Below are 17975 nucleotides of genomic sequence, written 5' to 3'. Positions count from 1 at the left end.
TTGAGTATCTGCCGATCGTGCTGTATTTAAAGCAACATTTTGCAGTCTTTGTTAAAGCAGTTGACTCAATGCGGGTTGAAAATTTTGAACGGTACACACTTTTCGGGTTTAAGGAGGCTTTTGTTGTGCAACGGTTTAATACAAAAGTGTCAAATGACGGCACATCTGCTAGCACAAAGGGTTATGCTTGGATAGATTATTTTTCGATCCACCCCCGCAAGATTGCTCGCGTATACAGATGTTCCAGGTTCTATTTTTGTTTATTTGTTGATATTGTTGAGAGATTAAGACATAATATTATAAGAGATTGACATGATCACATGAAATTTAACGTTAAGCGACGTTCATCACCATTATGAAAGGGAAGATTTAATTTTGGTTTTTTTTATGACAATAAGGGACAAGACGAGTAGGACGTTCAGCTGATCAGCCGCTCAGGATTCTTGAAAAACCCAAAAATTCTGAGCGGCACTACAATTGCGCTCTTCAACTTGAGTCATAAGATGAGATGTCTAAATTGCCTAGTAATTTCACTAGCCCTTAAGACAAAAACACAGTATTGTTTACACATTACTGCTTCACGGCAGTAATAGGCGCCGTTGTGGTACCCATAATCTAGCCGGCATCCTGTGCAAAGGAGCCTCCCACTGGTACTGGTAGTAGTTGCTTAAAAGGATCTAAATAATTTAGTTAGCAAACAATAATTAATTTATTTTATCATTATGATGGATTTCAACTTGCGAGAAATATGTATTTCTCGATGACTTGGATAATTCTTTTTCACCAAATTTTTTTGGATCGTATAATGTTATCATATACATACATACATTATAAATTCTGAAGCAGCACATGCGCAAACAACAATAATTTTCATTTAAAAAAAACTATCTTCACGTTTTGAAATCCATGACCATCTTAACAATTAAAAAATATATAATATGTTATATTTGACAGCCGGATAAAGAACACCCTGTACAGACACCGAAAGATTAACTCCGATCCGAAATATATGACAGTCCAGTGACGTAAGCATTTTCAATTGGTGACCAACATTGTTGTTGTGCAACATCTTGCACGTCTTGTGTTAAGTTAAAAGGATTAAGCGTAACGATAAAATTGTCTCCATATACAATAATATCTTTTGAAGTTGACAGCAATACGAAAGAATCATTAATAACAACTAAACTAGAGAAGTTTACAAACGACAGAGATTTGTCTTCGAAAGATAAAAGCTTGGAAGCTACTCATTTATTAATACTAAGCTTAATAACTGTTTAATTTTTAATATTAGTAATTATCCCATCAATAGTGGTTTTATCCGTACTACATATCATTACACAAAAATCGTCACCTTTTTGCTCTTAATAGTGATTTTCATTATTATAACACTAGAAATAAGGGATTGCTTGTAACTAATTCTAGTAGGCTTCATAAGATACATAGTAGCTTTAAGGATAAATGTATACCTACACTTCTATAATAAAGTCCCAACCATTGTTCAGGCATTATCTATAAATAAATTTAAATGTTTTATTAAAAAATGGCTCTTTCGTAAATCCTATTACTCCACTGCTGAATATCTAAATGATCGGACAGCCTGGGCTAGTCCCATTGTGATTATTTTATAGCGATAGAAATGACTGTACAATATTGTATATTTTTATTGAAAAGAGCGCAAAAAAAGAATGCTGGGAGAATTTCTTGCGCCGCTTCTTCTCTCTCAGAGCGCCATTTGTTTCCGAAGCGGTAGTAGTATCTAGTAGTTATTAGAAATTACATCAAAAAGAATTCTACAGGAATCAATTTTGAGAAAATATATGCCGTTTATGCCTTTTTACTAATATTATAAACGTGAATGTAAGTTAGGTTGTTAGGCTTTCGCGCCTAAACCACTGCACCGATTTTCATGAAATTTAGTACAGAGATACACAAGAGCTAGGGAAAGGACATAGGCTGCCTTAGCTATAGCCTTTTACGCGAATAAAAGGCTTGGCGGGGTTGAAATAGAGGGTGGAAATTCGTATCAAAGTTCGTCATTATGAAAATTTGTATTTAGGCACTTGATAAGAAATAAATAAATAAATATTTGTTCTAACTTTTTTTTAATTAAGACCTATTGGATGAAAAAGGGGGATGAAAGTTCTATAGTTGGTAGCTTATAAAAATATACTAACCACAGCAGTTTTAAGTGTATTATTTGTAAAGTAAGTATATTTAAAAAAAAATGCTGCTCAAAAGTAACTATTGCACGCGCACGAAGTCGCGGGAATACAAATACAATATAAATGTGAATGTAAGTTTGTTTCTTACGCTTTTACGCCGGAGCTACTGAACCGATGTTGATGACATTTGGTACAGCGATGGAATAGAGCTTAGGAAAGGACATAGGCTACATTTTATCCTGGAAAAATCCATGATTTCTGCGGCATTTGTGAAAAACTGAAATTCACGTCGACGAGCTATATATATATATACCAATAGTAGGTTTCAAATAGAGATTTTGCTTGTGATTGGTTTATTCGGACGTATAACGTTTCCCGCGTTTATTTACAAGGCGACTTGACATTCGGATAATTATCATTGTATTGACAGTTTTGTCAGGAATATAGTCAACATTTTGCATATTCTTGGTGTATTCTCAGGTTTAATTTTATACCAAGTTTATTTGTAAGGCCGTAAAAGTATCTATTAAACATAAGAATGTGAGTAATTTAACATGTTCTTACCACTATGCATAGTGTTGGACTCCGCGTCAGCAACTTCTGTCCTAGATTTCTTATGGTCGTCCGGAGACCCTGACGTATCCATATGCTCTTGTTTGATCTTGGGTTTGATATCTTCATCAGGTGAGCTGGAAGGCATCGGGGACGTTGATGCTCTCCTCTTTGGAGTAGATGCTCCAGCGTCTGCGTCTATTAAAAAAAATAAAGATCATTTTTTAATCTTTATTTTTAAAATTAGACTAAAAGTACTACATAAAAAGTGAAACGTACACTATGCTTTATAATTCTGTATTGTTTCTTATTGAATTTACCGCTACTTCGTAAAGGGTTGAGCTAATGAGAAGAAGTAGCAAGAAACTCATTGCCACTTTTTTAAGTCAATTTACATTTTAATTGTTTTACAAATCATTTCAATTACAATATATGCAAAGTGACGCAACAAAAATACTCAAATGTCAAAAACTTAAAGGCTTACACGAGTAAGTCAAAAAAGAAAAAAAAAAGTAAATTAATACTTAAGAGTTATTGAGTATAGTAGTTGCATCAATCAACACATACCGTAAATAAATAGAGGCATTATGTGAGCATTTCATAAAATAAAATAAATAATAACTTTAACTTTAAAGAAAATAATAATAATAAAAAAACACATCAAGCAGACCTCCCGGTAACAAGACCATCCAGCCACCACGAGTAGCACCCGTTCACGAGCATGACGCATGGACCAGCCATCGCCTCCCTCGACCATATTTTAGGGAAGGGAGTCCGTCCGTATACTACTACTTTAACGTTACACAAAATAAAATTTGAAAACAAAACTTTTCCGAGTTCTTCTTCTACGTCACTCGAACGGATGGCTCAGTTCGAAAAGCGGTCGCACGGAACGCGAGAGGTCGCGGGTTCGAGTCCCGCATTTTTCATAAATTTTCTTTTCAAATTTTATTTTGTGTAATTAATCACAGAAGTGAGGGTTTAAAACAACAAATTGTAATACACTTATTGAAAACTTACCATCTAACAATCTTTTAGGAGTACTTGAGGCACCGCCATCTTCCAATAAATCTGGAGGTGCTATCGATGGGCTTGCCAAAGGTGGAGTATGAATCCGACTATTAGGAGGTCTTCTCGCTGTCAGCAACGATGGTCTCCGTCCACTTGAATTGACATTACCAAGTTGCCCTGGCCTGGAACCGTCTTCAGGATCAGAGTTTGGACCTAAAAACGAGTTAAAATGTATCCGGTTAGTAATCGAAATGTTTAAATGACAATTCAGTATGCAATTACTTTTGGTTCGCGAAGGTCAGTGGAGGAAATTAGTTTTTGATAAAATTTTGTGTTGAATTTGTGTTGGATTTTTCAACGTTTTAATTGACTTTTTTGTTGGTAATTATAGATAATAACGTATGTAAGAATTACGTTGGGTTTTGGTCAACTGGAACAAATATTTATTATTTATTTAACTAAACAAATATATGTCATCATTATTGGAGATACTAAATTAATAACACATGAGGTAAACATTAACTGATTATTAGTATATTTTTAAATGTGTGGAATTTCACTATGATCTTCGTATCTTAATGATAAAGTCTTTCATAATAGAAAAAGCAATAAAATTATGTAAATACGTTAAACTTACATACATATAAATAAATGTAAACCATTGCCTCTAGAAACATCTAAATTGCATAGGTACAGTTGCATATAAATAATTTACTGTTTTGTTTTATTTCACAAAATGGAACGGGATAGCAAATGGCTAACTTTTAAGTTACAGTAATATTTGTTTGTATTCAAGCAGAAGAGCGTTGCCCACTACATTCTCTTTACACAAGAAGAGGCAATCGGGGAATTTCCCGCATAATAATAAGTGAACATAGCTGCACATAGACGTCAGTAACACCAGTTTTATATGACAACAAGGACGAGACGAGCAGGACGTTCAACTGATGGTAATTGATACGCCCTGCCCATTACAATGAAAAACCCAAAAATTCGAACGTCACTTCAATTTCACTAGCTACGGTGTCGTTTAGAATGAAACAAGGCAGAAAAAGGAGCGGTTGTGGTAACCATAATCTAGCCGGTATTCTCCCACTAGTATGGATGTACTGCAACTGTCTGTTACCAAGAGAAAGGCAAATTATTCGTGAGTGAGGAAAACTGAAAAGACTTTTTGGTGGTAGTCAGATTTGCAAAGTAAATCAGACAAAAAAAGTTCGAACGAAAACTTTTCTCACGAACGCTGTCTCAGCAATGATGATTACTTTGTGTATATTGAACACCTACTAATATAGTTACACTGTTAAATACTTAATATGTAGTAGGTTGTTACCTGTACTGTAGCAATGGTAGGAGGTGAGGTCTTTATCACAGGAGGATACTTTGTGCTGGATGAAGCGGACGATGTCTGAGAGTGCGAACGCTCTTCGACACGCTCCACACGTGAGCGTGTCCGCTGGCGTACCAGGTGTTGGTGACCCACCGCCTTCTGCCGCGCTGTCCGCATCCGCTGAAAATACACTACATTAGAACTCCATGTCCAAACATATATTAGTCACATAAGCTCTGAGACTTGATTTTGTCGGTGTCAATAGAACTTATAAGATACATAATAGCTTTAAGGGTAATCACTTTTATAATAAAGTCCCAGCCACTGTTCAGGAATTATCTATAAATATATTTAAATGTTTTATTAAGAAATGGCTGTGTCGTAAGTCCTACTACTCCACAGCTCCACGCACAGAATATCTTGTAATAGGATAAAATTTAACACAGAAACGGCTCGAAAGATATGAATGTAATTTGGCACACAAAAAGCGACAAATGAAAAACAATTTTTATTTTGGAGAATTAAATTACTTGAGAAGACTTATGTCAGAAAGGGCGAACTGGTCACCCTGGTTTTATAACACCAGAGGAGTTGCCAGCCCTTTAGAAAAGGTTACGCGCTTTTTTTTAATGTTTTTTTTTTGTAATTATGTACATATTTAAATAGTTATGTAAAATATTCTTAGATTTAAATAAACAGTTATATACGTAAACGTATTGAAAAGTATTTTTAATATTAAAATGTTAATTGAAAAAAAAATCCTGTATCTACCACACCAGCAATCTAAGCGAATGAGTTGAATTAGACTGATTTTATCAAATTAATGAGATCCTACAAAATTACTTACGCGATATTATTGTATTTATAGAGACAAAAGGTCGGGCTATAAGCAACAAAAGATATTTAAATATAAACTACCGAGTCGTAAATGTAACTTTAGGAACAAATAAAGCAGTGATTTGACTAAAAACCGTAAAAATATGCCATGAAAGCTGTACATCAAATTGCTCACCAAAATTACTCAAGTGACATATGGACGAGACTAAATTATATGTAATTTGAGTCACGGCTTCGAAGGTGTCAGTTGTGAGATTGACCACTTATCTCTGAATAGGACAATGGCTATAATAACTGTTTTAAATCTTATGGTACGCCTTTAGGGTCTTTTCATATGAAAGTTAAACGCCTTGAACAGATGCGACAGTGTTTTGACTTCAAATTGAATGCGTAATGCAACATGTAATTTCCGGTGGTAAAATTGAAAGATTAAAATTATCTGTAATTTACTTTTCGGTGTTACCTAAATATTTCAACGTTTGAATGAATTTTTGTGCAAAAATTAACTGTTTGAGTTTAATCGATGTTTCGCGATTAGTTTTTTATGGTTCTTTAGTCGATGCAAATATGTCAAAGTGAAATTGAAGTAATCGTTATTCAAAAAGGCTCATAAAAACACTTTGTAATTGTCAATTACATTTGTTATCAATACCTACGTTGGCGGGCGAGGATCGAACCGGGGAACGTGGAGATAGTTAACGGTTCTACCTTTTTATTGCGCCTCCGGTGCTTCTATATATTCTAACTCTTCTTATAATACGAATGTGAGTTTGTTTGTGTGTTTGTTATGATTTTACACCTAAACTAGTCAACACATTATCAGGGGTACAATACACATTGGAGACATTTTACCAAGAAAAATAAAATTAATTCCGACTGACAAAAAATTGTTCTATTTGACCGCGTGACATATTTACTTGGGTGCCCATGTCCAACAATTTATATTATGAACATTTCTTAGTAACGAATTAAATTACAAACAAGTGCTTGAATATCTTAATCAGGAAATAATGCAGCCAATGAAACCGGGGTCTAAATCACCCATGAAATAGGGTAAAGCTAATCTTTACAAAAATGATTATTACTATATAAAATAAATCTGGTATTTTTGTAAGAAAGTCGATATTGATACATTTTAAAGAAAATTACATTTTATGCTAATAAATGTATAAATATTAACTTTACAGATTCATTAGAATTGATTTAATAAAACAATAAATAAATGTTTTGACTAAAAATTGCGGCAAACTCTTTCGCAGCCCTAGATTTGACATCCCCAGTACATGCGGGGACTTAAGCAGATACTTAGCAAAGAATTTAATTGCCTAATAAATAAGCCGACATTGGTTTCGACGCTACGAAATTATAAAGGCGTTTTCACATTCAAGACTCGCACAATTGGTCGGCACATCAAAGAAGCTCGAGCTAATTTTACATAAGTACTATGCAGTCTCCCTAACATTCCTTTTTATTATTATTTCTCCTTCAATCTCTTTGTGTAGAAGTAGGCCGGTACTTTCTTAATATATACAAGGGGTCGATTGTAACCAGAGAACTAAATTAATATGGTGTAAAAACTACATGGTACACTCTCTGTTTACAATGTTACCTAGATTTGCTTAGGGGGGCTTATGTAAATATGTGATTGCAGTTTTTTAGGATTTACTCAGGCGTACGGTCTGGCGCGTGTTAAATTTTTTAGCGCTTCCGTTGTTTAAATTTCGTTGTGAACTATCCCTTATGTTAATTGACTCTATAATGAAAATTATGAATATGCTTTTTAGTAGAAAATGGCAGGGTCTAGAGAATCAATCTAAGAGCTGTCAAATCTAAAACATTACGGTGTGATGCCACTGGCGGATAGAAGAATAGTGTTAGATCTTTTTTTTTACACAATATTTTTAGCGGTGAAATAGATTCTCCTTACTTGCTATCAAAATAAACGTTCCTCTAAAATTAATAAAAGAAAAATGCCTATTCGTTGCTTGTAGTACCACAATCTAGGACTAATCTGGGTCAAAACGCAACTATTTCTAGGCTCTGTAGATCATATAACTCACTGGCCAAATCGCAGAACATTGATTGTATCATTTCGCTTGCTGAATATAAAAAAAAAATACTTAATTTACACACGTGACTTAGAAAACTTGTTTTCATATTTCATTTTTATTTTTCGATTATATATTATAATATTTATAAATTTTCGCTTTTAAATTGTTAAAATTACTGTCTTATAAGCGTAGTAAAATTTTTGGATGCTGTAGTGAATTAACTCTTATCCAAATTATTATTATACTTTAAGTTTAAGCATGTAAGGAGTGTAATTTGTTAGTTGCCCAAATAAATAAATAAATAAACTAATATTGGAATTTACGAGTTATCACTTTATCTGATCAACCCTATCACCACTCGTTCGGGTTCACCTAGCCACACCCCTAAATGGACAGTGGTCAAATCGACACATGCGCTCTACACTTCACTCCCACGTATTGGATTGACCAGTGATTTATCGGCGTTTACACTATAGATATTGCTCTACATTTGGGGAACTTTCAATGTTAGAACTTGATTCGGTTCTTAAATGCGATTGGTATTTCGTGAGGGTAGTTTTAGTTTGTTTTCTTTACATAAGTTTCACCTACATAGAAATCTATTTTATGTTTTATGATTGTCTAGGAGTTACCAACAATAAATGATGGTCCATTTCAGGTGAGCACTATATCGTACAGCAAAAAACGCACTGATTTTCCTTTGAATGAAAATTTAAATGAAATTTAAACTGTGCTCTGATAAATGACACGGTACTGGGAAACCATCCTTAATCGGTTCAATCAACAATAAAGTACTGGCTACTTTTTTTGAACTTCTAAATCTAGTACCGTAGCTAGTAAAATAACTGGTCAAATGAGACTTAACTTCTTATGTCTCAAGGTGACGAGCGCAATTGTAGTGCCACTCAGAACTTTGGAATTTTTCAATATTCCTAAGGGGCACTGCATTGTAATGGGAAGGGAGTGTCAATTACCATCACCTAAACGTCCAGCTCGCCTCGTCCTTTATTTTCATAAAAAAAATACAAAAAAAACTTGATTTTGTGATTTTATATTTCGTCAACGAACTAATTAAAAAAGAACTAAATCTGAACACCCGATTATCTATGCATTATTTTAATGTGTCCCCGAAAATGTTCAAAGCGTCGTCTGTCTATACACTATCTGTGATTTATTGTAAGTTCAGTCTAGCCGGAGCCGTCACCGCCTCAGGTGACGTAGGGAGTCACCCCTCGAAGTCACCAAAAAGTTTAAATTAGCTCGTTACCGCGTCGTGCCAGTTAAATCTGTGCATTGTTTTTTACACCGCAGAAAAGGTCAACTCTGTACGACTTGTATGATTGTAGAGACACTCTCACATTGTACAAATTTGAATTATATTTGCGACTAGCGAACTACATGGAGTACTTTATAATTAATGTAATATGCGATTAAATATAACTAGATGTTAGTTAGTTAGTTATTTAACTAAATATGATATTCGCATTTTATCGCCTTTATTTTCGTTTACTCGATTAGGTCAATTATTTGTACATCAGAATTCATTTAAAAGCCTGAAAAATGAAATACATATGCAGATACGTTATAATTTTGGACAGACATACATTTACGTAATACTCGTGCAAAGAGCTTGCTTAGTATTCAAATTATTAATTAATGAATCACTATACGGTTAGAAGTTATAATACCAAAGTAATTGCGAGATCATTGTTAATCTAAACAATTTGTTATGTTTTTAAAGTGATTACCCTCACTACTAGGATTTATACACAAATAAAATTTTGAAAACAAAATTTTGAAAACAAAATTTTATGTTCGATGCGGGACTCGAACCCACGACCTCTCGCGAGAAGTTGAGACATCACTGTTTTTTAAACACCTTATATAAGATCAGTTTTGACAGAACCTATAATACCGTAAGGGAACGTAAGAAAGTCCAGAATGTAGAATTCTGGATACAATACATATTAAATGAAATAAAAAAAATACAAAGTTCTGAGAGCATTCAATGTAACCTATCCGCTTACAATTCAGCATCAAACAAAAAAAAATATGTCTAATTTTGACACAATCGTGACCACCGTAGCCAATATTAATTGGCAGGGGATCTCAGCCCTATTGTAGCTTCCATGCGAATACATTTTAGCACCAAGCAAAAGTAATAACAATGAAAATTATGCGGGGGTTGATATTACAGCCGAAATCAATCAGAACATTGAAAATCGAACTATTAATAATATTGTTTTATAACTGAATTAGCATTTTAGTATTAATACAAGCTTGGATATTCAAATTTCAAGTCGTCCTTGTTTGTTTTCATTGAAAGCGACAATTCCATCATATTCTTTGATAAGTATTTGAATGGGCTAAGTTGTCGGAAATGGACATTGAGTTCAAAGGGCTTCACGAATAAAGCCTTATGTCGGCGAATTCCGATGAAGTACAAACGACGTTTTGTACCTTTTTATGAGCTGTTTTGGTATAATTGTTGCGATACTATTTTTTTTGTATTCATTAAGGCGTCACACACGAGCATATGCGGTGATATAGGTCTGCCTTATCAGCACCAAATTCAAATTACATTTGGTAAGATGTTAGTCTTATCTTATAAGACAACTATAACAATATTTCTTAAATAATGTTATAGTAAGTATAAGTGTGTTTATTTATATTAAGTCAAATTAAAAAAAATATATATTGATAAAGTTTGCAGCATAAACGAGTATTTGATGTTTTTATTTTGTATTTTATTGGAACGGGTTTATTTTTCATCAAAAAATGAAGTGATCACCTCCGCCCACACTCTCTTGCATCACCACAGGAACCACAAGAGTGTTTCCAATCTCACTAAACGAGTGGAGGCTCAAAGGAGCAATGGCACTGGATGCCGGTTAGATTTTGGGAACCACAACGGCGCCTATTTCTATCGCCGTAGCTAATGAAATTACTGGGCAAATGAGACTTGACATCTTATGTCTCAAGGTGACGCGCGCAATTGTTGTGCCGCTCAGATTTTTTGGGCTTTTCAATAATCCTGAGCGGCACTGCATTAAAAAAAAACGACTCTTGTGTTTTGTAGAACTATCAACACTAGAGAGTAATGTGAAGTAAAAGAGGTATACAGCCATGGAGACAAAAATCTTGCGGCATAAAAAGTATGTATGTACTAATAAATCAGTGTATATACATGAATAATATTTCGGTACATAATGGATTCTTCCTGGCACCGTTAAGATTTATAAAGCACGCTGTTTTAAAAGCAATTGTTGACAAGTAATACAAGCACGGTAAACACCACGCCCCGTACATTTGGCTATTCAAGCGAAAGGCGGACTGTGTCAACAAGTTTCTAATGACGTCACTGTTACCTACCCCTGTTCCAATAATTACAGGCTATATACAAGTTTATTTTAGTATATAATCGATGTGCGTGGATGGGGCGAGGCTGTGCTATTGTAAGTTTTAAGACGCCATTTTAAACTTTGATTGCCCATCGATTTTATGGGAAAGTATTGGCAGTTTGAATAATTGCATTTGCTTGTACTTATTTCATGTTGAGAAAATGACAATACAATATTATAAAAACAAAGGTAAGTCATCATTCTATGTTGGGATTCATTCTGTTAAGACAAAAGATAAATTTCTTAGAATCTTTTAGATATTGTTCTTTTAAATAGATATAATATTCTTGCAAGACTTAAAACTAGAAGTCTAGACATAGTAGTTCTATATTTCATGAAATTTAAATATTATTTTGAATGTATAATTTTGTTATAAAATTTATAACTAATATTTAAATTTATAGCATTTTTTTCCTAATCGTCCCTTAACTCTTTCGTCAACATTAAAATAAATATTTATTAATTTATGTCTATAAATCACACATATGAAACTCAAAGTTTTAAGACATACATTAATTCATCACGACTTCGAAAAAGTTGATCTTGAATGAGAAGAACTTTAAAGAAACTATTGACCACTCTTAAAGCTGTTTAAATTGATTTAAAACCGTGTATTCTGGGCGCAGCTGTAGATGTATTAAGATACATCTTTACTCTTACTCGTTCTACATTAACTCAGTGTAAATAATTAACTTTATTATTTTATGGAATAGGAGGACAAAAGCGTACGGATCACCTGTTGTTTAGTGATCACCTCCGCCCACAATCTTTTGCAACACCAGAGGAATCAAAGGAGCGTTGCCGGCCTTTAAGGAGGTGTACGCGCTTTTGTGAAGGTACCCATGTCGTATCGTCCCTGAAACACCGCACAAGGAAGCTCACTCCACAGCTTTGTACTACGTGGAAGAAAGCTCCTTGAAAACCGAACTGTGGAGGACCGCTACACATCCAGATGGTGGGGATGATGTCCTAACTTGTGGCGTGTCGTGCGAAGGTGGAATTCGGCGGAATTAGGAATCAGGTTAAACAGCTCTTCGGAACACTCCCCATGATAAATGTGGTAGACGACACACAAGAGTACACACTAAGTAAGAGTCGCACTATTACTAATAAGAGAGGAATTATTGATCGAGCAGACCATCCATCGCTTTAACCTTACCGCTAGGTATATAGCAACAATAATATATTCACTGCAAAGCATAGTAGCGATATGTCGTATAAAAAGTGTAGGTAATTCTATTACCGGGAGCAAACCTAATTTAGAGGGCCCACACAATAGACAGGCTAACGGACAAGCTTATTACGATTGGATCACGATAACCGAATTACCAGTTTGCCACGTTTTACCTGCTAGAGAAAAAATTTGCGACCGCAAATCAAATTAAGGTCGGGTCACACTAATCGTGTTATTGATATCTATGATATTGGCAAAGAAAACACGGGGAGTCTACTGAAGTGTTACGATGATCTTCTACTGCTAAATCGAGCATAAAAAATATAAATATATAATTTGCGCCTGTTCTTCACATATATTTTCAAATGAGTGGTAGTTATTGACGTTCGATTCTATCTTTAATAAAAATATTTGAATTTTAATCAAAAGTTTAAATACAAGACGTCTTAAAACAATTAGAATCAAACCTTGATGTAAAAGCCAGGGTTGCACAACTCACACCTTAATATCGCATCGAAAAAGATTTTTAAAGTTGTAGTAAAACGGTTTTTTGTGTGAAGACATCTTTAAGCGCACTGAGCACTGATGTGGGTATTGAATAACACTGAGCTGTCACACACGCCTATGTAACTCTCGTTCCGATCAGTGAGAGCAACATCTTATAGATTAGTTTATACTCAATATGTATTGTAAATGTTACTTTAGTCTACTACTAATTACAGTCTCGAAGGTAGAAGGGAAAATACCGAGAGGCCGTCCGAAGAGATGTTCGGATCAGATATCCAAATATCTGGATATTCCTATCAACGTAGCACTGTAAGAAGAAAAAGTAATGCTACCTTACGAATGAACAATAAAAAAATTTAGTTGTTTTTCGTATAACCTTTGCCTTGATGAAGTAATTGCTTATGTCGTGTGGCTTAAGCTTAAATCTTCTTTTCTGAGATTTAAGACCTAAAATTTAAGATCAAATACTACAGAGATATACATTAGACCACAACGTAAGAAAAACAGTGCCCTCCAGAGTATTGGCCTCTTCGTTAGACTGATTTGAATTTTTTCTCTTTTTTCGCTTTAGGTGTAAGTTGATACTGCGCCTGGGGAAATGGACAACCCTTAATAGAATTGGATATGAAATTGTAAATTTCTTTTTTTAGGTGGATTAGGCTCTCGTAATTTTTACGTAAGATGATATTTATTGAAAATTGTTTTTGGTCACTCTATGGGACACGGAATTGTATTTAGGGTGAAATTTGAGAGTGGACTTAAAAATGCAACAAAAATTTGAATTTTTGTCCTTAGCAGTTTTAATTTTTGCATTAAAATTTTTGACAGTGAGACATTTTTGACTTTGACTCGAAACTGTCCTTAATATTAGTTTTTAAGTGACTGTGTAAAATTTGTTACTTTTGGCTTTGTTTGAATGAATAGGTCAAAGCTCAACCCGGTAGATTAGTTTATTCTGTATAATAATTATAACTTTGGGTTAAGGTTACTGTGAGACAGTAATAGTTAAATACTATTTTTATTTGAAATTAAAAATAGTTAATACAGCATTAAGAAATCTTTGCGCTTTTCTGATCCAATTATTTTAGTAAAAAACAAATTATATATGTATTATTATATTAATGGCATTATTTAGCTTTTAGCAAGAAAATTCAGTTCCAACTGTCATTTGTCGATTCCAAACATAGAACAAATCTCACTCGACCTTATTCCAGCACTACATAATATACAGATTACTAAATGCTACGTTATATTGTGTGAGAAAATATTCTGTAGGAAAGAACTATAGGCTTTTATTCGTTGGGTATTTGTCACGGTACGAGTGTCAATAAAAACGACACCGGACGGTGTGCACAACGCTGTGAGACGTAGTGGTGTGCCCTTGTCGATGAAACAATTACTCCCATCTATTTACACCTCATTAAAGCCATACAGTCCATGTTATTTTTATGATTCTTATATGCGTAAATATTATTGCTATTTACCAACTAAAAATATCAAGTAAGGAAGGAAGGGTTAATGGTTAGGTGCCAATCAATGTGATACAAATTTGAATTTTATGTGCATAAGTGATTCAATCCAAAATTCTAAAATTTTATGTAAAAAAAAATTAATATCACTCATTGATCGTCAAAAACTACTACCCATTTAAAAGGGCATGTATTTATTTTCTCAAAATTGATACCTTTAGAATTCTTTTTGATGTCAATAAATTATTAATGTCTTAGCCCTGAGACCAACGAGCGCAAGGAAGACAATGGGTTTCTTCTTTTATCAATAAAATTTCGTCACAATATAATTAAATAATATAAAATAATAATATTAAATAGCCTGAGGGTGGTCACTCTTTTCACATGTATCAGAAAGTCAGCAGTTACATTGCAGTTACCTTTACCCTTACTTACTTACTTTATTCTTAAGAAAGTGTTAATAAACAACAATCAGAAAATCACAGCCGCCATAGTAGTTGATTTTTATACAAAATATATATATTTTACTTATATTATACACTATGTTGTTTTGTTTTCCGAAACAAATGGCTTACATGAATATCGACATCGATACCCAACATGTCACACCACTATACCCGTTAGAGCGGACACTTAACCCCTAATCCTCAGCACTTTCCTCCAAGTTTATGGCAAAAATCTTAATTCTGGTGCTGCCGTTAACTGCCCGACTCTAATTATTGGAAGCAATTGTTTCTATTACATCGAGGGCCGTATTAGTCGTCGCGATAAATATGAGTAATAATCTATAAACACATTAATTACTGACATATTTTTTTAAGTATTTAATATTAACTTATTGCGATACTCATACAGTTGAAGTGTCTTATTATTACTTATCTATGGTGCTATACATTTATGGTAATTTTTTGAATATTTTTTTGCAATATGAAAAAATCTTATATATTTAATGTCAATTTAAAGATAATACAAGCTTAACTTAAGTACCACTCTTTATCAGATACTTAGAAAAAAAATTAAAAGAGGATACATTCAAAATTCTTTTTTTTTTTCGATTCATAACATTTTTTACTTTCCTCATATCTTACATAAAATGTTGCTGTTTCAGTTAAAATAAAATAAATTAAAAAAAGATTCATTTAGGATTCCACAATGCTCTACTGACACTGCATTACGTCCAATGACGTTCTACAAAACGTCATTGATTACGTCAGTATTTAAATATAAATTTCATTTCTTAATTTCATAATTTATTTAAATTTCTAATTTCACTTCAAAGTGTAGAATTATTAAATAAATTTAAATGTTTTTCCTTATGGAAGTAAGAGGAAGTAAGAGTTAAGACTTAATTTACAAATAATTTTAGCACATCTTTTAAAACTATTCAGTTCTGACCACGCATGACATAATTCAGATCCTCTTCCACAAGCGTCTATATTTTCCTACACCCAAGATATAGTGTTCCCTGTGCAATAAAACTGGGGTCATAAAACTACGTCCGGTCGGAGTTCTGGCAACCCTTACACTGAAAACTGGCATAAATAATATACGAGTTGCAGATTTTCTTGGCTCGTCCACGTTTTTAAGTTTTAACGTATCATTCTAGCGATTATAATGAGATTTGGATGAATGAAGCTGCTATAAAACTGACATAATTAGCAGACGCATGTTCGTTTAATAAATGAGGGTAATATGAAGAAATTTTCGAATATGGTTTCTCATTGCAATGCATTTTTGATGTTACATCCGATTTTAATAACTTAGAATTAAAATTTTAAAAATATTTATTTTATGACAGTAAGGGACGAGATGAGCAGGACGTTCAGCTGATGGTAGTTAATAAGCCCTGCCCATTATTTTTATAAAAATAAGGGACGAGACAAGCCAGACGTTCAGTGGATGGTATTTGATACGTCCTGCCCATTACAATGCAGTGCCGCTCAGGATTCTTAAAAGACCCAAAAATTCTGAGCTGCACTACAACTGCGCACGTCACCTTGAGATGTTAAGTCTCATTTGCCCAGTAATTCACTAGCTACGGCGCCCTTCAGACCAAAACACATAATACTTCACGGCAGAAATAGTTACCACTCATAATCTTTCCGGCATCCTTTGCAAAGGAGCCTCCCACTGGTAGATGCAATCAACTAAAAAGATGATAGATAGATACATTATAGCGTACAAAGCGACATAAAAATAAAATTTATAACTATTTTATATATATTTTTAAGCTTATTACACAAATGTATAGGTACACATTGGGTGGTCTTATCTGGATACAAAAAGCTATTTAAACAGTTATTTTCAAATCAATATAAGCACATAATATAAATACTTATTTTGACATAAAAAATATACCTAGTACCATAGCATAATATTATGATGAATAATTTTTTTATGGTTTTTACTTAAGCTACTTATTGATAATAATTTGTGTATTTAATTCACATTAAACTCATAAGTACAGAGTTTTCGGAAATACCAGAGCTAAGTAAAAACTGTACTCACGATTACTAACAGCATAGTAATCTATACAATCAAGCATTACCAACAGATTCTCCTAAAACAATTTTAGTCTTCAACTTATGTCCACGACTATAAATAATAATCATTTCATTTTTATTTCGGACACTTTACATCCCTAAGTATTAGTAGTATAAGTTAGTAACAATTTTTCTTAGATTAGTCTAAGATTAGTAATGTTAGTGGTAGTATTAGTAATTGTATGTTAGTAACAATTTATCTTAAAAATTATATTTGTTAGGATAGTTATTTTTATATTTATAAAAAAACCATTAGTAATTATTGTTACACAAATAAGTTAAAAACACGTTCGCGTTATCTTCATAAGTGTACCAAGTTTTATTATTGATATTTTATGCAAATTATAACATTCTTTGTAGACAATAGAGTATTAAAGTACGTTCAAGCGGTCAACTTACAAATAAAATAAAATAACTGTTTAAATATAGTTTTATTGCCACAACGTTCAGTAAAATTTCTTGGCGAAACTTTTGGCTATTTGGCCAGTAAACATTTGATTTAGCATTATTTCTATCGTGTCTATTGATCAGGGAGAAATATTTGGTGTGTGCCTATTTAGTATGTTCTTTTATTAACGCGAGTGTTACACATTTAAATAAAACACTTTTAAAGGATTAAAACGCGTGTAATTGTAACTGTTTTTACATTAGATTTTTGCGTAAATGTTACATTTTTATTTGAGTTAACCCAACGTTTCAAGGCCTTTCCAGATCTAGTTTTCAGGGGGACTGCAGATGAAAAAAATAATCCAACACCCGGGATTCAATAGTCTCTAAATCATAACCCATATACACATACCAAAAAAGAAAAGGAAACTGTCAGTAAATTTTTCCAAAAACCATCTGTCTACAGCAAATACCACCCAGGCAATAAATGGCGTTAAACTTCATAATGACAACTATGACAAATACTATCTTTGACTCATTTCATCTGCAGT

The 17975-nt window shown here is 33.4% G+C and overlaps 1 protein-coding gene across 1 annotated transcript in view; it reads right to left on the bottom strand.

Annotated features, from left to right (window-relative positions):
• LOC126967880 (B-cell lymphoma/leukemia 11B) overlaps window positions 1-17975 on the bottom strand; it is a 53780-nt gene that overhangs the window by 15543 nt on the left and 20262 nt on the right. Inside the window, exons 2-4 of the mRNA XM_050812575.1 lie at window positions 5059-5235; window positions 3735-3938; window positions 2727-2912 (exon numbers count right to left, since the gene is read on the bottom strand). Coding sequence (XP_050668532.1) covers window positions 2727-2912; window positions 3735-3938; window positions 5059-5235 — 567 coding nt within the window. The remainder of the gene's footprint in view (window positions 1-2726; window positions 2913-3734; window positions 3939-5058; window positions 5236-17975) is intronic.

Source organism: Leptidea sinapis, chromosome 14 (genome assembly GCF_905404315.1).
Source record: "Leptidea sinapis chromosome 14, ilLepSina1.1, whole genome shotgun sequence".
NCBI lineage: Eukaryota > Metazoa > Arthropoda > Insecta > Lepidoptera > Pieridae > Leptidea > Leptidea sinapis.
The sequence above is the reverse complement of the archived record's forward strand: the minus strand, read 5'-3'. Positions and strand labels throughout refer to the sequence as shown.